The sequence below is a fragment of the Scomber scombrus genome, chromosome 21 (genome assembly GCF_963691925.1).
Source record: "Scomber scombrus chromosome 21, fScoSco1.1, whole genome shotgun sequence".
NCBI lineage: Eukaryota > Metazoa > Chordata > Actinopteri > Scombriformes > Scombridae > Scomber > Scomber scombrus.
Window position 1 is genome coordinate 18,098,268 of NC_084990.1, and position 21,103 is coordinate 18,119,370.

Genomic DNA, 21,103 nt, shown 5'->3' on the forward strand with positions numbered 1-21,103 from the left:
AAGTAAGGGGAAGGTTGAGGTTGTAGTTGGGGGGTCAGAGTGACTGCATAGACAGAATAGTGGGTCAAGGGGGGAGAAGGGGAGGAAGGCAAGGAGGGGCTAAGCGGGGTGCTGCAGGCGCTGAGGGAGGCTCTACGTCAGTGCAGATGTGCATGTGTGCGTGCATGTGTTTGCGTGTGCATGTCGTTTGAGGAAGGGAGGAGGAACTGGACAGAAGTTTAGCTGATCCTCCCGAGCCAATTCCAGGTCCGTCGAGGCGAGGTCGTCAAGGAACGCCGGCGCTGCTGCCCGTGACGTGTAGAGCTGGACGCCGTGAGACATTAATCGAGCAGAGCAGAACTCTGGTCAGAAGGCAGCTTGACCCCCGTCAGACACAGCCAGAAGCTCCCTGCGCTGCCCGGCAGCTCCTGAACATGCGAGAGGAGAGAATTACCAACAGGTGAGACGCACAATAACATGCAAACCAGTGTGAGCTTCAATACAAATCCAAGACAACTAGATGTAGCAGTGTTTAAGACTTCAGAGGATTACAACATGTTCTCAGAAATGTGTCTGTAGAGTCACATAGAGATCTCACCGAAAATCTGAGTTTAAAGTGTGTATCTATAAACACTGTTCCTCCCATGGCCGGATCTATCATTCAGGTAAATGAATGTCAAAAAAACTAAATATATGGGTTAGATGTGACAAGATTATAAGGTTTCCACCTGACAGCAGCGTTATTGTTATCAGAATAAAATAAAAGTTGTTTGGTGACATGAGCTTCAGTGCCATGGGGCTTCTGGGGGTACTAATGCAGCCTTAGGTCCTCCAGTACACAAACATAGAGAATGGACTTTTCAGTGACGCAGGAGACTTCTTGTGCCCAGCAGTTCACATTTTGAAATATACAACATTTTCACAGTCTTATTTTTTGTAAGTTTTAACAAGGGATAGTAAGGAGATGCCATTTTAAGGATTTAACGAGATAACAGGACAATTCCAGACAATTATTATTCAAAGTAGAGTATTTCTGTATTTGTATGCATCTTAAAACATTTCTGGAGGGGACCTTAAAGAGCTGTCACACTGTGTTTTGCAAAATGGGGTTGAAAGGTAATACAATTAGGTATATTGCACTGAATAATTGAGACTCAGCTATTTTATTTATTGATGTGTAAAATGATTTCTGGACTGCATAAAAGATACCAGAATCTTACAAATTACAAAGATAGCTGAAACAATTTTGGGAATAAAATAAGATATGATGGAGGATATTGTCACAACTCACATATAAGACTGAAAATAAATCCATTATTATATGACACATAAAGAGCGTCAGTGGCTCCTTGCTGTTTTGTAGTCTCTTGTATTTATAATATTATTGTTTCCCGGTTTGCTGATTATTGAGGTGCCAACCACACTACAATTTTGTACTGTACTGTTTCAAGCACCGTCTCCCACAAACGTCACTTTCCACTTTCAAACACAGAGTTGATTCACAAACAATGAACTGTAAGATAACATACTTCACTGTCATTGTATGCATGCAACAACATTTTGTTTGGTGACTGTCAGGCCAGCAGCAAAGACAAGATAAAAGTGAAAAAAACCAAGATAAAAACCACGACAAACAACATTTAGTATAAATAAATGAGGTATCTGTTTAGGAAAAAGTAGTTCCTGTTGTCAGTTCATCATGAGGAGAGCTGACATGTTCAGACAGTTATTTTGACAAATTGTGAGCTCCCAGTCATATGAGGCCACCTAAAAGCTATGACTATGAACACCAGACAGTTACTGGTTTCATCACCTGTGAGAATATCGGCATTACACATTTAGAAAATCATCTTGTAATCATCTTGCCTCAACTACACAGTGAGATGGAATTTTTACACTTGCTGAAGTGTAAAAATCGGAGCTCACACCTCTGCTCATCAGAGGTTTTCCACCTTTTAAATTCTAAAGAGACACAAACAAACCTCTTTGGACACTTTGGAAAGCTGGAATTAAACCTCACTGTCTCTGCTGGAGGCGTCGGTTAAAATGACTCATCTCAGTATTTGTTCACAGCTAATTTGAGATCTAGTTGATGCCTTTAGATATTTTTCCAAACTAATGAACCATTGCCAGTACATTGAAGGTTTATTTTTCTTCCTGGGTGAGAAGGATATCTCAGTTTGTTTTTGTTTTTTTATGCAATGTAGAAATTACCTTCTTTAGCATTTGCAATTTCTGCTGCACTGTTAAATAAATGTGACATGACAGATTTGCACAAGATGAAAATCACCTTTGGCTCTTAGTTTTTACAAATCAGTTCACATCTCCAGGATAGAGGGACATGCAAATAAAGGTTTAGCCTGCTTTTGGGCCAGAAAGTAACATTTTAACCAGAAAAATAAGAAGCAAAGTCAAAATCTGGCACAAAAATATGTACACTGTTTCCATTCTGTAGCACATGACTGGTATTTTCCTTTAAACATTTAAATTGTAACGTCACATAACTCAGCGCAGTGTTTACCTGTAAAGCGGTGGAGGGAGGTGGTGATGACAAGGTGTTGTGATGAGGAAGATGGAGGAGATGATAGTGGTGGAATAGCAACAGGGACTCAGAAGAGAGGAAGTAAGCAAGGAGAGGCACTGACATCAGCCTGCTTCACCTTTGAAAGAGACAGAGAGAGAAGGAGAAGGAGGAGAATAAGAAAAAGAAGAAGAAGAAATAGAAGAAGGGGACGGAACAGGAAGAGAAGAAGAGAGCAGAGGGACAGATTGGAAATTGAAAAGCAGGACGAAAGGAAGAAACAAGACAAACAGCAGGGGAGAAGAGCACAGGGTGAAGCAATGCGTAAAGTGCCACGGCGGGACATCAGGCAGATGCAGTTTAATAGCATGGCCACAGGGAGGCAGCAGAGCACAGGTAGTCACACTTACAAAGCTGCGGGTTGCAGTCAGGCGGCTGCGTTGGGAGGTCACAACTGTGCCGCTCAGGCTGCGTCCGATTCGTCTCAGGTTTTCCCCATCATCAGGCTCCACCCCAAAACGCAGTTCCTGCAACGTCACTGGCTACAGAGAGAGAGAGAGAGAGAGAGAGAGAGAGAGAGAGAGAGAGAGAGAGAGAGAGAGAGAGAGAGAGAGAGAAAATGACTGTCAGGTGACTGTGGATCTAACTGACGACCTGTGAACATGTGAGGGGATTCTGTGAAAAAGACTAAGTCAATGTTACCTTGTTGAGGTAGGTGGGGGTGCTGGTGCAGTCCGCCCCATACACACTCCTCTCCATGTCTGCACTGGGGGTCTTGGAGCGAGCCTGCCCTCCCACCCTGGATATGAGCCTCTCTGATGGGCTGCAGCCTGTAATCACACACAAACATATTAGGATGCTGTGCAGAACATGTCAGGTGCTAAACTCTAATATTCCTTAAATGTTGCCTAACTTAGCTTGGGTAAAACATTTTGTACCGTACCTTTTGACAACCTAATTTATACCTTCCATTTAAATTCTGCTTCTTCCCCACTGAAGCAATGTATCAGACTTATTGAATAAAATAATCAAACACAGAATTCAATTTTTTATGCTTGTACCATTTTAGCAAATTAAAAATTCCTCCTGTGTATCAATTTATATACATTTTCCTGTAATTTACCTTTTGAAACTTTGAAATTTGGCCAGAATTTAATAAAAAGTTCTGTGAGTTAGTTAAGTGATGTCACAGCACAACAAAAAAACTCCAAGAATTGGAGTGTTTGCTATAACAACAACAAACAAAAGTAAGAAACATTACAGTAGATCTACAGATCGACTGCAGCAACCTATGTGCAAATTTACTCCTGATAGTTTTAATGATAAAGTATTTTCTGAGTATACAGAACAAACATTGATTTGTGGTAGTTGATTCTGGGAAGATGCTGCTTTTCCCTTTTTATCGGATATCTAAATATCTTCTGTGATATTTAGATATTGCATACAACACATTTTACTTTTATGATTGTGTTTATTTTTAGCTTTACTGTCCCTAATTGTATCCTAATAGCACTGTGCATACAACATATTGTAGAAAACTGAATTTACAGCGTATGGCTGCAACTTATGATTATTTTCATTATTAACTAATTCATCTTATTATTGTTTTGGTTATTGAATTGACTATTTATTCCATTAAATGTGCAAAATAGTGAAATCTGCATTTACAAACTTTCCTATTTCCTTCTTTTGTCCAACCAACAGTCCAAAACTAAAACTAAAAAATATTCAATGTACAATGATGATGAAATTACTTACATGACTAATCTGATATCAAAATAATTGGTAACTACTTTTCTGTTGATTGATCAATTAATCAACTAATCATTTAAGCTATACTATACAATTTTTTAGGGATGAACATTCAAATTATACTTGAATTGTTAATGTAATTCAAGGTAAAGAACTAAAACATTTCACTTGCTTGGACTTGATGTTTTCTCTTACAGTAACGTTTGTGTATACCTCTGTGTGTGTGTGTGTGTTTGTGTATTAGTGTGTTTGCACCTGTCTTTCCAGCCTGCAGACTGGCCTGGTAAAGGGAGTCAAGCTCAGACAGCTCAGCCTCTTCATGGTCACAGCAAGGATCACTGTGTTGCCCTGGGGCATGCTGGGAGCTGTAGTGCCCTGGAGAGGACTGGCAACTGTAGCTGTAGTTCTGGCTGGACAGATGCGGCCTGATGGGGACACAGCGGTCTGGGGGTGTGTCGTATGGCGTCACAACAGCGTCGGGGCGGTCCAAACTCCAGGAGGACCAATGACGCGTGCTGATTTCAGAGGCAACATCGTGCCTCGGCCAATGCTGAGCAGCGCCGGCGGGAGAATGGGGCTGGGGGGACTGCCAGAGAGGTGTGACAGGTTTCCTTTGCCCGGGGGCTTCCAGAGGGTAAGACGGGGGAGGAGTGGAGGGCGGAGGGGGAGGGTGTGTGTGTGGGGGTTCAAGGTGTGTGGAGTGTGCGGTGTGTGTGGTGTGTGTATCCCAGAGACGCAGAGGAAGCGAGGGCAGAGAGATGGCTAAGTGCTTCCCCAGGGGTCGGACACTCACCCCCCCTGCCTGCAGCAACTCACACAGCCTCACCCCCGACCCCTCCCTCCCATCATCCCCGTCCTCCCCTCTCCTCCCCGAGCATCCACCCTCCTCCTCCTCCCCTTGGCTGGAAGGGGCGCAAGGGTGAGCGATGCTGAGGGTGAGCGGGGGTCGAGAGCGAGGAGGGCGATAGGGTGGAGGGGGCGGGTCCAGGCCCAGAGCAGCGTCCTGGTTGGGCGTTGCCTGGTCCTCTTCCTCCTCCTGATTGGGCGTCAGCAGTACTTGGACCGGGCCAGGCTGTTCACTGGAGGACACAAGGGACGGAGGGAGGGTGTCAGTCAGCCAGCAGTAGGAGAAAAAAAAAAAAAAAAAACAACACCAAAAAAAAACAACAGAGCTGCTCTGACGTCAGGTGAGTTACTGCATAGAGGGAAGGTCACAACAGCATACCAGGATAAACAAGCAGAAAACAGACACACACACACACACACACACAAAAGCTCACTTACATACAGAACAAACAGCTACACAATGATCCAGCCTTATGCAAGCATCGCTTTGTTTGACATGTATGGGATTTCACAGCCATGCTGTTTATGAGTCAGGCACAAGCTCGGCTTCATCGACTGACAGATCGCTGCAGATTCACCAAACTTCACTTCCTGATCCAACCATATCCAACTCAAACAACTAAAGATTTGACTTTAATCTGATTTTCAAAAGAGCAATTTCCCCTTTACAGCACCGAGCACCAGTGCAGTATATCAACACTGAAAATAAATGTGGCTTCTACAGTATAGAGTAATTGTCTCTCACCAGGCCACTATATTACTTTATTGATTTACATACATTGATATGTGAGGAGATGATATATGTTGAACATTAGTGCATCCTATCTGCAGAGGCATGGTGCACATTCAGTGTATCAGTGTGTGTGTGTGTGTGTGTGTGTGTGTGTGTGTGTGTGTGTGTGTGCGTGCGTGCGTGCGTGAGTGCGTGCGTGCGTGCGTGCGTGCGAACAGCAAGTCTGTAAATTTGCGTGTCCATTTTTTATGAAAGTGTGCGCAGACCTGTGTGTGTCTACATGAGTGCCGGCCCCCATCCCCCACATTAACTTTCCTGTCTCTTTTCAGCCTTAGTAATTACCCAGCAGGCTTTGCAGCGGCGAGCTATAAATCAGAGGCTTGAGTTGATCAATAGAGGAGAGGAGGAAGGTAATAAAAGAGGCTGAGCGCTGAGCTTTACCACCACCTCCTTTTTCTCTTCAGTCCTGCTGTTAACAGTTTACAATGTTTACCAAATTTTGCCCCAGTTTAACCAGAATTCTCATAAAATGGAGACTACAATGACTAACTTAGCAGATCCAATCATTGTCTTTAAGTCTGTAATAAACACAGCCTGACAAGAGTTAACACAAAGTAGATTTTCAGATTTTAATGAGGATCTTTGAACCTCCATAGTTATAAAGAACACCATATGAGCCTGAGTTTAGCCTGAGAGGTTATTTGGAGTTACCTGCTCGATTCTAAAAATCAGAGAGGACCTGGCCTTTGAAAATAAGGAATGTAAAACACTTGATCAACAAAATAGGTGCCAATTAAATTTCTGATGGTCAAAAAGATTCTAGATTCTACCTCACTCTTTAAATATTAAATTTGACTTTTGCTCAGCACTTCTTGTACAAAAACTAAAAAACAGCATAAGCTCACTTTCCCCTCCTCACACAACAAAACAGACTGACTTACTCTGACACACAAACACAACAACAAAGAGCAAAACACAAACCGCAGCGCAGGATCTGTGTCTGCAATTGCACGGCAGCACACAGGACAGAGACACAGTGACGGACCGCAGCTTCACAGTGCACAGAGGGACAGATCAGCGGCACACAAAGAGCAGAGGGAAGCCTTGGCAGCACCCAGCTACACAGAGCAGCACAACAACAATGAAGGTAAGCAGTGAAGCAGAGAGCAGCTCTGTCGCTCTCCTTTTATCCTCAATAGCAGCACAGAGCCCAGCAAAGCAGGTTTTTACTGCACTGCAACAAACACACAACACAAAGGGGATAAATGTTACTGTATATAGTCAAGTGTGTGTGTGTTTGAGAACACACACACACTTTCACACGCCACATTCTGACACGCATACACACATAGAGCATGATGTGAGAGTGCAGTGGTATTGGGGTAACAAAAACAGGGGTTCTGGGATTTTAGGCAGCCAGAGCTGAAGACACACACATGAGGGTGTCGAGGCGTTTTTGGACAGCCAGCACCCAGAGGACACACACACAGGAGTCCTGAGGTGGTTTTGGGGGCAGCTTGAGCTGACGACACACACGAAGTGAGAAAGGGGTAGGAAAAGGGGGGGGGGGTCTGAGGTGATTTTGAGACAGGCACCGCTGCGGACACATAAGGGGGGACAGTGGTGGTACCTGCGAGGCCCCTGTGGGCGGGCGCTTGCTGTCTCCCGTTCCATTTCCTGTTCCTGCCTGCGTTTGATTGGGCCCCCAGTGCTCCTCATGCACGCAGCTACAGCCAATCCGCTATGAGCGTTAGCCTCATGCAGGGGTCTGAGCACAGCTGAGGATGTTAACAACAGAGCGGAAGATAAAAAGGAGAAAAGACAGAGAGATATAATGACAGAGTGGTGGAGAAAAGGAAACGAAACAAGAAATAAGAGACAGAATACAAGAGAGAAAGAGAGTGAAAGATGAAGACAGAGACAATAAATGAGGATGGAAGATCAGGTGAGACAAGAGGAGACAGAGAAAAGAGAAGCAGAGCAGAAGGAGTGGTTATGAGGGGGCTGGCATGCATTACGCTCCTCTACTGTAAGTCAATGTTTTTATACATATATAGAGTTGCAAAGTGGGAGACTTTAATTTGGACATCCAGTTTATTTCCTGAATGTATCTGCCTGATAGGATGATTGGTTAAATTATCAATGTAAAATATCATCAGTGCAAAATATTAGCAACAGTGTTTGAAAATATCTGGTTCTTCATTAAATAGTAAGAAGAGAAGTTAACTACGACTTCCAATCATCAAGCTTATAAATCTGGCTCATTTGCTGCTAACAGCGAGATGAAGCTAAATATTATACTTTGTTGAAACCTGATAAAATATTTAGAAGTTTAATTCTGTTAATTTGATTCTTTTTATTTCAGTTAATTTTTAATTTGATCATTTTTCGATGAATTTAGCAAATATAGTAACAGTGTACTGTTCTCAACTGCAACAACAAAGCATTACAAACATTACTGCAGTTCTGATTTCTCCATTAGTTACAGCTGCTGGGGCTCACAGTGTGATAACAAAAGATGATTTCTCAGAAACAAAGTGTAAATAATTAACACGGATGACTATATCATAAACTTATTGCATCTTTAAAAGAAGCTTATGTTAAATTTAAAAGGATGAAATAGCACTTTAACTCTTTTGCAAAAGAAACGTGCCCTTGTTCAATGCAACAAACTTCTGGGCCTCCAAATTAAGCTGCAGCAGTCTTTATTGGTCTGATATGACCAATAGCTTAGGTTGGCTAATTTTGGCTAACTTTACATTGTTATACATTAATAAGTCAGTTTGCTGACTTTGTGAGTCTTCTCTACTCATGGTACAGTTACACTACATTTTAGCATTTAACATTTTCCTTCTATTGTCAAAAACGTTTCAGTCTCACTTGTGTTTCTATGACGATGAACATTTTACGGGGGGAAAAAAAGACATCCAAAACTAGCATCTTCTTCTGCTTTGCAACTCTATTGTAAATACATCAATCTGTAAACTTGTTAGTGAGTCAAAAAGTCAAGGTTAGATAAGTGAGGAGTCAACGTTGAGGTTACGTTCATGAAGCTATGGACACCAGAGAGAGAAAGGTTACAGAAGTTTGGAAGTTTTTTCAGACAAAGCTTTCTATGGTGCGCAGCTTTTGAACGCACCCTGAATGGTGTTAGTTTGTTAAAAGAAGATGCAGGACAACAAAGGAGCAGCCATCACCCATTTGGCTACAGCTTATAGACTTTTGATTGATAGAGACAGAATAAAGGAAGGCTGATGACAGCTCTGTTGTTGTAGTTGGCTGAAATGTCCTCTAAAACACTGAGGCAGATTGTTTGGAGCCCGTCTGAAACCATCAATACGGATGTGGGAAACCAAATTCTGTTACGTAATCACACTGATAGTGATGCCATCTGTTTGTTCGCAAGTCGTCCTTTCACTTCATCAAGGTTGAGTGTACTCACAGGGGTGCATGTGTGTCTGTATGTGTGTGTGTGTGTGTGTGTGTGTGTGTGTGTGTGTGTGTGTGTGTGTGTGTTGTGTGGGTGTATGTGTGTGTGTGTTGTGTGTCAAGGCTGAACACACTGAAGCACACACAGTAGGACAGACAGGACACAACATAATAATCCCTGATATAGATTTAGTTAGTTCTGAGCTGGAGGGGAAAACCTGCGCACCTGCAGTTCATACAAGGCTACACACAGACACACACACACACAAAACACAAACATATTACTGCACAGACACAGAAAAATATAATTGCAGACTCATGGATCAAATACTGTATGCATGAAAACACACACATTCAGGAATATGGACAAACATTTTGGTAAGTCATTTGGTCCAAGTCAAGCCACAAGTCTACAAGTTAAGACGCAAATCCTTTAAGTGTCTGAATGCTGATGACACAGCATATGAACATTGTTCTTATAGAGCTTATTAAAGCTGTTAGTGGTGTAGTTGAGATAATTTCAATGAAGTGCTTTTCAATGAATATGTAATAAAATACTGTGAGTGGTCATGCAAATGCTGCTTGACATTTCTAGCTTTGAAAACTGCAGAAAGAAGAAGAAGGGTTTTGAGAAATGTCTTAACATTATAACAGTTTGTTTTTCAATGTTAAGTAAGTCAACTCTCACAGCAATTAAGTCCAGTTTCAAGTATTGATAATTGTGACTGGAAAGAGTAGAACAATTCAGTACTGCACTTTCATAAATGTGGGGGCTAAACAGAATAAACACAACTAAGAGTCTATAGCCAGGTTCTGTGAGGCTGTGTTCTGAGCTAAACACTTACATGGTTTGCCATCTTAGCATTTGAGCATGTTAACATTTCTATTCAGCACTAAACACAAGTCATAAACCATATAATTGGACAAATAAAAACTGACAGTCAGGGCATCACCAAAGTAATTACAATTCATCCTGTGGGGGACATGCACATCAATCCATCCAATAGCTGTTGAGGTATTTCAGTGTGGACTAAAAAGGACTGATATACCGACAATGCCATCTATAGAGATATGCCACTTACTGTACATGGCTAAAAGGTAATATGCAGAACTGATGCAAAGGCTGTAATATCCAGACTTTTTGTCCCTAGTATGAATAAAGCACCCAAAACATTAGCTACTACATTTTCCATACAGCATCTCTGTCCTTTGTTGGACCCTCTCTTCATATGCTCAAAACCCTATGCTACCAGTTTGTAATGTAAATGTGTAGTCCCCACGCCTCAGGCGATGTCAACTAAGTAATTTTCTTAGACCTGACAAAACTCCACCAAGGTCACAGAGGACATTATACACAAGTAAATTGATTTTGACATGTAAAATTGTGGACCGCCCCTTTATAAGTATGGCTGGTGTCCAAATGTCAAGTCTAGAGCTTTCACCATCTCACACACACATTTAGATATACTGTACACACACCAGGTACATACATAACTGTGCATATGTATGTATGTATGTATGTATGTGAAATGTATATTTTTATGTGTATGGCTATAAACATAAACATAAACAGAGAGAGATACAAGAATATTCAAGCGCACATACATACATATAAAGAAAGGAAAACATATAATAACACACGCACACACAAACCCACAGAGGAACTTTTTGTGAAGTGAGGAACACACATATTGTGAACTCTCTGAAGTTTGGCCGAGACGTTGGAGCTCTTAACTTGGACTGGGATTGTGATTTTAAATGGGAGTCACCCTGAGAGAGTTTCCCACTTTGTGCTGGTCAGTAAACATCCCACAGGAGCTTCAATGTAGGTCAAAAACAGGGACAGGGATTTACTCTCTGCACTGTTCAGCTAAAGCTCAGGTAAAATCTCACACACACATATTCTGACAAACACACACAAAAAGCCAATATACATACAAAAACGACGGAGGGAGACAGATTGAGAGACAGACGAACAGATGGGAGTAAGGACAAAGAGGAGGTCAGACAGAAACATGGAAATACAAGTCACCACGACAGCTAAACTAGACAACAGGTGATAATGTGACCTCAAAGCTGCACCAGGCAAGATTTTAACATAAAAATACACTTTAGCAGCCTGCATCACTGAATGATGCAGCAACATTAAATCTCCTTGCCTCACATTTCCCTAATTGCAAAGCCATGAATTTAATCCCCAAACCCCCTTTTTTCTTTATAACTATCCAATAAGTGAGCTATTTCTCAGGCTAGAATAAGCAGGAGTCAAAGGCTGAACTCCACACAACTCAAAGAAGTTGTATGGAGTTCTGTCACTTCTCTTTGCACTCTGGGGATATAAACTACAAACTTGCCCTGTGCAGCTTTGAATACAGTTGTAGTTTGACTTCTTCATAAAGAGTAAATTCACCCAAATCACAAAAAAAGAAACAAATCCTAAATTATTAGAGCTGATTTCTATAGAACAAATAGTCACTTAAAAGTTATTAACAATCCATTTCCATTGGAGTGGACACAAAAATCTCAGTCAGATATCTTATGTCCTATCGCATGTTTAGTTACCACTAGAGGTAAATGAGAAAATATGTTTCAATTTGGGTGAACCGACCCTTTACTTTCTACTCCTCATAAACTTACAAACTTTCATACATCTCTTCCTTCTCCTTCACCCTCTACAGCCAACTTTTCTCTGTCTGCCCCCCCCCCCATGCCCTTTCATCCGTACCCTGGTGTTGGAGCTGGTCCAGGTCCATGAATTTGCTGGGTTTAGGGTTGAATCCCATGGCCGCCTCCCGCTCCGCCTCCCTCCGTTTCTGCTGCTCCTGCTGGCGGGCTCTCCTCGCCACCTCCTCCTGCAGCTCGTCCAGCTCACTGCGCCCTGAGCCTGAACACACACACACACACACACACGCACACACATACAGGACTGTCAGATGATGAATAAATCTTTAAAATACAGTCAAATCGAATGCAAATTAATGTAGATACATTCATTTACAGGCACAAATAGACACCTGTGTTGGTGCCGCCGCCCCAGCTCGGGGAGGCAGCTCCTGCAGGATGGCACGCTGCTTTTTGACTTGGGCACCGAGCGCCATGAAGGTCCTGACATCAGCACCCCGTTTCTGTTGCCCCACCTCCCTGCGGAGAGAAGGAGAGACAGGGGAAAGAAACCGAAAAACAGAGAGCAAGAAAATAAGACAGAAGGGGAAAAAATGTTGAGCATGCAGATCATACATCTCTTGACAGATATGTCCATTGATTGAGTTCTTGTTATGGACAACTGAAGTCACACTTGTGTTTGATGCTGATAAAGCAGCTTTGAAGAGTGACGGAGAAACCAGGAGAGGGAAAGACGATGAATGACAGAGAGAGAAAGGAAGAGACACTAATTTTTATTTGTGTGTTTGAGTTTCCTACCTGTCGGGGCTGCTGCTGTTCCTCTCACTGCTTTCGTAGCCACTCTCCATCCTCTGAATCAGACGTGGCTGGTGCTCCACCCCTCTCAGAGGTGGAGGGGCAGGGGGACCCATCGTCCGCCCACTGCCCAGAGACCTGGGCTGCCCAACCAGCCCAAAATCCTGCCTCCAACTCCCCAACTTCCCTCCTTTCTGCCTCTTGCAACCCTGGCTGTGCAGGTGGAGCGGGTCCCGCCAAAGGCAGGGAGTCCTGGGGCTCCGGAGGAAGAGAGGGACCGGGCAGGGTGTGGTAGCCCAGAGAGCAACCTCTCTGGCGGGTGAAGATGCTGTCGATGTTCAGGGCCTCTCTCCTGGGCCTCCAGGTAGGCCTGTAGCGGCCTCCGGAAGAACTAGAGAGCAAAGGAGGAGAATGTTACACAGGATGCTTCAGTGTAAGTGGAATAAAAAGAGTGGAATAAATACTGTAATACACTCCTCAGTTAGCTTTTTTTAAACTTGAAAACTACTCAAATGTGCAGAATCTTTGCTTAAGATTTATAGAAGTGAAAAATAGAAATGACTGATTTTTGAAGGTTGTCAAACTTAAAATACATGAAAAACTATCTCATTTGACTAACATTAACACATATTCGAGGAAATGTTGAAAATTAATGTTTAAATTCACAATGTGCACAATGTAGATAAATCACAAAATAAATAAGATAAAAAAGCAAACAGTGGTGTAACAGTAACCATGCAGAGCTTATTGTTGGTGTATGAAGATAGAATAACCACATGTTATTATGGATGGCCAACAGCAGTGTTAGAGAGGTTCTGGTCTAATATTACCAGACAGTATAAGGAACCTGCTCCATTAATACGTCTTCTTGTAATCATAAATGTCTGCATGACTCCTGTGCTAATACAAAGTATCATGATGGTAAACTGCATGAACTCAATATAAAAAACCTGGCAGGATGTCTGAAGTCTGAAGTCTGTGTATATCAGTGCTGCAGTACCTGGACTTGCTCTCACTGCTGGTGCTTTCATCCTCCCAGTGGGTCCCCCTACCCCACCCTCACAGCCCCCGACCCCTGAAGAAGAGGAGGAGGACAGTGGACGAGAGGAGGAAGAGGAGGAGGTGAGTGGCCGGCGGGAGGAGAGGAGGAAGACGGCCGTCTCCTTGTACTCCTGCAGGGGAGGAGAGGGAGGGTGGGAGGACCCTCCACTGCTGACTCTGAAAGGGCAGAGCGAAAGAAAGAGAAGGTAAATCCAGTTACACGTTTAGTTATCCCACAGGGGGCAATTATGTAGGCAGCAGTGCAAGTAAATATAAGAGTAACCACTAAAGAGCCTGCAGTGATGAAGAATAGGAACGAACAACTCACTTATCTCAACTGAAAACTGACCTTTGTTTGTTCTTAATTGGACTTAAAACAACTACTGCAGTTTAATATTTCCTCTGACTCCCTGTAAGCACTGCAGCCACTTGTGTATTTGTTTTGAGCTGAGGGTGCAGCTGTACTTTGTGAGTAAAGTTAACTTTGCCCACTGACTTGAATGCAGAATTACCTCCGGCGTCAGCACTGTGTGGTGGTGTGCCAATGTCGTAATTACAGACCACTGTGGTTTGGGATTCACTGGAGAGGTGGCTGCCTGTGGACTGGTGGAGGGACCGGCTGCGAGAGGCGCGGTGGCTCGAGCTGTCTGTCGAAGAGTCAGTTCGAGTGTCGCTGGATATAGATGGCTCCCGACCTGGGAGGGGACAGGAGGAAGAGAGATGACCTTTTAATTAATCCTGACTTTTCATTAACAGTCAAAGGCTGAAAAAAAATAAGTTCCAGTTCTGCAGTTTACAGAAGCAGAAGTTGGATTACAGGGTTGAAGGTCAGAGCTTTACAGCTGTAACCTCGCATGCCCCCCTGACGATAAACACTGAGTAATCTGATCTGTTCTGTAGCAGAGTGTGTCATCTTTGCTGTACCCGAGTCCTCGCTGTCGTAACCAGCCTTGCTGCTGCAGTGCTGGAGCTCCAGCTGCGGGTTGGAGCTGGTACAGGGGTTGGGGCTCTCCTGCAGTATCACCGGCGTCCCACGGGGGTCAGCGTAGAGCAGCAGCAGGGGCTGATAGTGGCCTTTGATACAGCGAGACACCACGTCCTTCCACTTAGGGCCGATCTAGAGGTGCAGCAGGGGGAACACACACACACACAAACACACACACACACACACACAAACAAAACACACATAAACATACATATAAAATCACACACACACACATAGAGAGACTAAATCTATCCTTTTCAATCTATAACATTACGCATTTTCCCCCAGAACCAGAAGGTCAAACACATCTTGTGCTGCTGTGTGTCCGTATTGATATCATGTAATCACACTTTTCCATTAGCTCAATAATCTAAAACAATGCACAGTGTATAGAAGTGTCAAGGACATACAGTATAGGTTCACTTTATATCACACTTTGACACAACCCTGCTTCCTCTATTCATTCACAACAACATTCATTCATTCATTTTCCTGCATTCTGTCACATATCTCATGCTTAAATCATAAAGTAGCACAACATGAGAAAATCTTTATCACTGAAGGCTGCGCTAAGATCTCAACAAAGACAGGGATTAAACCTTTAACACATAATCAATCTCGAGCCGCCACCGCCGCAAAAGAACTGACCATGCAGCACTTGAACTGAGATGCAGCGTAGTTCCTGCCGCTGCTGCTCTCAGAGGCACAAGTGGAGATGCAGCAGATACTGTACAGCACATCCTGCCAGTGTTGCAGCATGCAGACTCCAAACTGTGTCTCACCTCTTTGACGTGGGCGTCGTCGAAGTACATCCACTTGCGTATCTTGGTCTGGAAGAAGAAGGTGGAGTAGTGCTTGCCGTAGTAGCACACCATGCCCACCAAGTAGAGCTCCGCCTGGCGAGCCCTCTCCTCTGTCACACGGTAGAACAACTACAGAGAGAGAGAGAGGGGGGGGGGGGGGGGGGGGGGGGGGGGGAGGAGACAGGGAGGGAGGGAGAGATGCAGGGAAGAGAGGGAGAGGTGTGCGGTAGGGGGAAGAAAAGAGATAGAGGAGTTAATGTGAATACAAGCACATTTTTGCTCACCTAGTATATATGCTGTATGCAGTAATCCTTCAAACTCTTCACTTTCCTCTCATTGTTTGCTGCACACACTGCACAGTCCTGCATATATTCTGCACCTTCCCATGCAGAAAGGATGCATGAAATCTCACACTGATGCCTCAGTAAGATCAGCTGCTGCAGATACAGCTGCTGCTATTTGCACCTTTTCATTTGTACAGATGACTGTGATGAAATAACTATAGTTGTTGGTTTAGGAATGTCAACGTAACCTTTTCGGTATCCCAGCCTTACAGTATTATGATTGATGCTGGATGCTGCACTACAACCACGCAGTTCAATACAAGAACATTTCAAATTACGTTTATTAAGTTTATTTATTTATTTATTTTTAGTCTATTATCATTTAGATTATTCAAAATGTCAGAAAATAGCCCATCACTAGTTTCTACAGGCAAAAGTGATATCTTCAAATATCTTCGATATTCAGTGTGAAATGATATAAAACAGAAAAAGTAGCATTTTTTGCTAGATAAATAACCTACAGTGAAAGTTAACTGATTATCACAATTGTTATCTATTTATTGGGATTGTTTCAGCGCTATAATGTTATAATCTAACAACAAAAACAACACTAAACAGTTACAGGTAATAAAAGTAGAGGGAAAGAAGATGCACAAGACAGACAGAAAAAAGGTGAAAGTGGTGGAGCAGGAGGAGCAGGAGGAGGGAACCTGGAGGCAGATGGATGCACTTCTTCTGATATAATGACTACACAAAAGCAGAAAATACATTATGCCTCTGATTCGTATCTAACAACTAGCTTCATCTCACAGCAGCGGGATGAAAAACGAGACAGCAGGCGGAGATAGAAGATAGAGGATGGAGGGGGAAAACTTGACTCACTATAACACATATTCATATTCACTGATCCATTATTCATAGATATCACTTCAGAATGCGGCTGGAGATGTTACAGTGGCATTAAAATGCACCAACATTACTCAGTCATGACACAGAGTATCAGGGGTCGAACACGTGTGTGTGTGTGCCTGTGTGTGCGCAAGTGTGTGTGTGAGTGAGTGCGTTTGTGTCTGTGAGGTGTGAAAGCTGAAGTAAGAGACGAAGGCACGGCATCCTGAGTTCTACTGTATATGAGACTAACAGAAGTCAGGTCAGCGGATGTTACTGTGTGCTATAATCTGTTGTGTTGGGACAGGATTGGTTGAGCTTATTGGGCGTTGCAGCATGCACATATTTGTATTCTGTATTTGTCATTAAGACTGTGTGAGTGCAGTTACTTGTGTGTGTGTCGATGTATGTCCTTGCATGTGTCTAAATATCTGAGCATGAGCGTGTTTGAATCTTTTTTGTATTTGCACCCTTGACCAGGAGGTAATGTTTTTGGTAGCATTTGATAATAAATTAGCTGCTAGAGAGAACTTGTTGGGGAAATTAAATTAAAACAGATGGAGGGTTCAGCCATGTGCCAAGGAATGCAAACAGATTTCGTTTTTGTAAATCCAGAAATTTACTGTGTTATATCTTTTCACTCTCTGGAAGATAAATATTTCTATAACGACTATCCTAGAACATGAATAACGGCAACTTCATGGCATTTCTGAGTAGCCGAACTTAAATAAGAATATACAACATGGCTGGCAGAGACAAGTATTTATGGTGCCTATGGGTTGTTTTTAAAGTGTTTATACCTGATGTGGTATCTGCAATTTCTTAAATGAAAGCTTCAAGTGTTGTGATATATGCTGGTGTTGTTGTTTTTTTAAACATAGGAGCCACACATCACCTTTTGTCAATCCTTTCTAGCATAACGACGAAATACAAGAAACACAAAATCAGTTGGTGTTCTTGAAAACAGAACAAGTCATCCTCTGTTTTCACCGTCACCTAGCAACCGTGTTCTCATAACTAAGACCACCTACTGTAAATGCCAAACATGTTGTATACCTGACCTCCCATGTGGAAAATGATACGAGACGAGTATAAGCCATATCCCTGGAAATGAAGTTAAATGAGGTCAAATCTGTTTGGTTCAAGAGGTTAGAGAACTGTCCATGTGACAAAAGTACTAACATGAACACAATGCTTGGCAGAGTAAATAAAGTGAAATGAAACGGCAATTCAGTTTGATGATCAGGCTAGCCTTTTTTGAGCATTTTCACAGTTTTCTCATGAACTACAACCTTAACTTAAATGAGGAGTCTTCAGCCATGCTGGTGGTTCTATGATGCTGTATGTAAGCAGACTGCTTTGAGCCAAATGCTAATGCCAGCTTGCTAACATGCTCATAATGATAATGCTACCATGCTGATGTTTTCTGGGTAATGTTTACAACTGTTGCCATCTCAGATTAGTGTGTTAACATGCTAATACTTACTGATTAGCACTAAACACAGAGTATGATACAGGTATTTGGTCATAATCCACAGTATTGGAAAATTTTGGGGCAATGGTGGTGGTGTATGAAAAAGTTCAGGGATCACCAAAGTCACTGGGATTCATCCTCTTGAGACCATGATTCTGGGTACCCATTTCCATGGTAATCCATCTGATATTTGTCAAAATATTTAAATCTGGACCAAACAACTTGACACTGCCATCCCTAAGACTCTGCCACTTGCAAGGCTCAAAATATGGTGCATTGGAAAGCCACGATTGGTTGTCAATATGATTTTCTTATGCAGGTCCGAATAGAGATGAAGATTAAAAACCTCTGGACATTTTACTGTTCTTAAATGTTGTTTAAGTTACAAATTTGGAAAAAATAAAATGGGAAACAAGGTTGAAAGTTCTTGATCACACACTTTTAGTACATAGTCACCACCACAAATGATTATTTCTTACAATGAGACACATCTTGCAGTTACAAACACCTCTTTTCATTAACGAATTTAGAGGACTGTATCTTGTTTCTGTGTATTTTCGTCAGTGTTTGGGTGTTAGTTTTTGGCTGCTCACATGAGCATACATAACATATATTAATGTGTTACAATGAGCATATAATGTGTATAATGTGTGAGTGTTCCCCTTACATCCCCCAGACGCAGACAGGTCCCCAGGCTGTGTATGACGTCCTCCGCCAGGTCAGAGTGGTCTGAGTCCCACACCAGGCCAATAGACACAATCTCCGGCGAGTTCATCAGCACCCGGCGGATACGCAACACCTCCCCACAGTTACTCTGTGATGGAGGGAGGGGGGAAAAAGGAGAGTGTGTGATCAAACAGGTTTATTCATTCTGTGTTATGAGGCACAGAATGTGACCGTGGTGCACATCGCTAAAGCCATGCCTTTATTTGGCGTGCGCATGCATGAAGATAGACTGGGCGATAGGAGAATGAGCTAAAAGGCAGGACAAAAGAGATGATGAAAGGATTGTAAGAGAGAATGAATGAGGAAGAAGCACTGTGCTGAGTTGTATTTGTCCCTTGGGCCTTCTGTTGAGTTCAGAACCGTGTGTTCTGAATCCTTCCTTTGAGTCATGACCCACCGCAGAGCTGGTGCGCACACACACACACACACACACACACACACACACACACACACACACACACACACGCAAGCCTACAAACATGCGCACACAAGCATGCACGCAGTGCTGGCAGAGTGGGCTCGGAAACAGCCTGAGAACACCCCGGCAACCAGACACTTTGCCAAACACAACACTCGCACACACACATATGCACAAACACACAGAAATCTCCCTTTGTGGGCGTCGGGCTGTCTTGCACTGGCACCAGAGATGGCAGCAAGATATTTTGCCAGGGTCTGCTTCTCAATTCTCAGAAAGGGACACAAACACAAGCCAGGGAGAAGCAGCCAAACAGCACAGCACTGAGACATAGGCTATCTGTTAGCTTAGGACGCATTGACAGGACACACAGCCTTGGTTCAGCTCTCTGTGCTGTCTCAGTGCTGAAAACAGTCGGTGACAACATCATTTATCAAATGATCGTACAAACAGATTTGGTCTGATTCATAATACAACATTGATCGGTGTGTTCTCATCTCTGCATTTTATATGCAAAGATTTCTTGTCTTTTCTTTTTTTTTAGTTTTTTTTTCTTTTTTTTTATTTGCTGAGGCTATGCAGACCTTTCCAAGAGAGCGCGAGTTATATAATAGTGCTGCTGGTCAAAGGATACTGTAGGTTTGCAGAATGCTGATTGTGGCATTCTTCAGAGCAAAATGAAACAACTTTAGGAAAATGTTTGTGCTTATGCTTCCTCACGAATCATACATCGCTGAAATAAAGAGACAGTCCCACTTTTATAGATGTTCTGACAGCTGAGCAGGCAGACATACTGTTCATTTACTGTATCATTACCATACAGTACATCTGTGCAGTAGTGGAAAGCATCCAAGTGCATGCAATGAAATCAAAGGAGCATTCTGGTTTATTGTAACTCATTTATATCATTAATGATCACCAAAGTATGTAAAGGTTGTAAACAATACAACAAGTTTTTAGTTCAAAGTTGAACCAGGAGGTTGTTTTTAAACTGGGATAAACAGTTTGAGTTATACTTTTCCTGTTCACTTTAGTTTTCTCTTTTCTAATCTTTATCAAAGAAATGATGGTCAAAAAATGTGATGAAAATTTTAGACAAACTAAGCTAATTAGTAAGTACTATTTTGAGGTACTTGTACTTGCTGCTTTATACTTCTATTTATTTTACAACTCTGTTTACTTTGTAGACTAAAATTTTACTTGTAAGGAATACACAGCAAAGTTATAAATTAAATTATCCAGCAGTGTGTAAAGTAGTTCAAATCAGCTCCACCTCAAACTGCTAAAATACTGCATATACATGAATGTAGTAGTAATAATAATTCAATAGTTTTTTTAAGTACATTTTGTGGAGATTTTTTTTCTGAAAAGCACCTGACAATTTCGTATTTAAAGTATATGATTACATAACACTAAAAGCTCATGAGAAAAGCACAAAACAGAATAACAGATGTCAAATTTGTTCTAAATTTGGCAGAAAATAGTTTGTTCCTGTGGGACGACACTGCTCACAGTAAGAAGCTGATTGGGAGCTTTAGTAAAAATACATGCACCCCACTGCATCTATGTATCAGCTGGAGTTAAACTGGTAATTGACCAAATATCCCAAACCTGTGTACCAAGAATGTTTCCCACAGTTTCCTCTGTCGACTTTTTGGCAACTAAAAAACATCTTCATACTCTCCTATCTACAATCTGGCACCTACAGTATCTTCCAGCAGCCTCACTCCTATCCAAATTCTTTGTTTGAGCAAAGCTCAAGCTGGTATTAACAAAGGATCAGCGCTGGAAGTGATGGAGAATAAAC

At 42.4% G+C, this 21,103-nt stretch overlaps 1 protein-coding gene across 1 annotated transcript in view; it reads right to left on the minus strand.

Moving 5' to 3' along the window:
* Positions 1-269: 269 nt before the first annotated feature.
* The window catches only part of LOC134003119 (inactive ubiquitin carboxyl-terminal hydrolase 54-like), a 43,437-nt gene continuing 22,603 nt past the window's right edge, over positions 270-21,103 (minus strand). The window contains 16 exon segments of the mRNA XM_062442251.1: positions 270-407; positions 2,911-3,042; positions 3,203-3,330; positions 4,508-5,331; positions 7,462-7,609; positions 11,986-12,138; positions 12,265-12,327; positions 12,330-12,401; positions 12,498-12,529; positions 12,709-13,068; positions 13,678-13,729; positions 13,732-13,895; positions 14,215-14,413; positions 14,643-14,835; positions 15,486-15,635; positions 18,820-18,966. Coding sequence (XP_062298235.1) covers positions 321-407; positions 2,911-3,042; positions 3,203-3,330; positions 4,508-5,331; positions 7,462-7,609; positions 11,986-12,138; positions 12,265-12,327; positions 12,330-12,401; positions 12,498-12,529; positions 12,709-13,068; positions 13,678-13,729; positions 13,732-13,895; positions 14,215-14,413; positions 14,643-14,835; positions 15,486-15,635; positions 18,820-18,966 — 2,904 coding nt within the window. The 3' untranslated portion in view covers positions 270-320.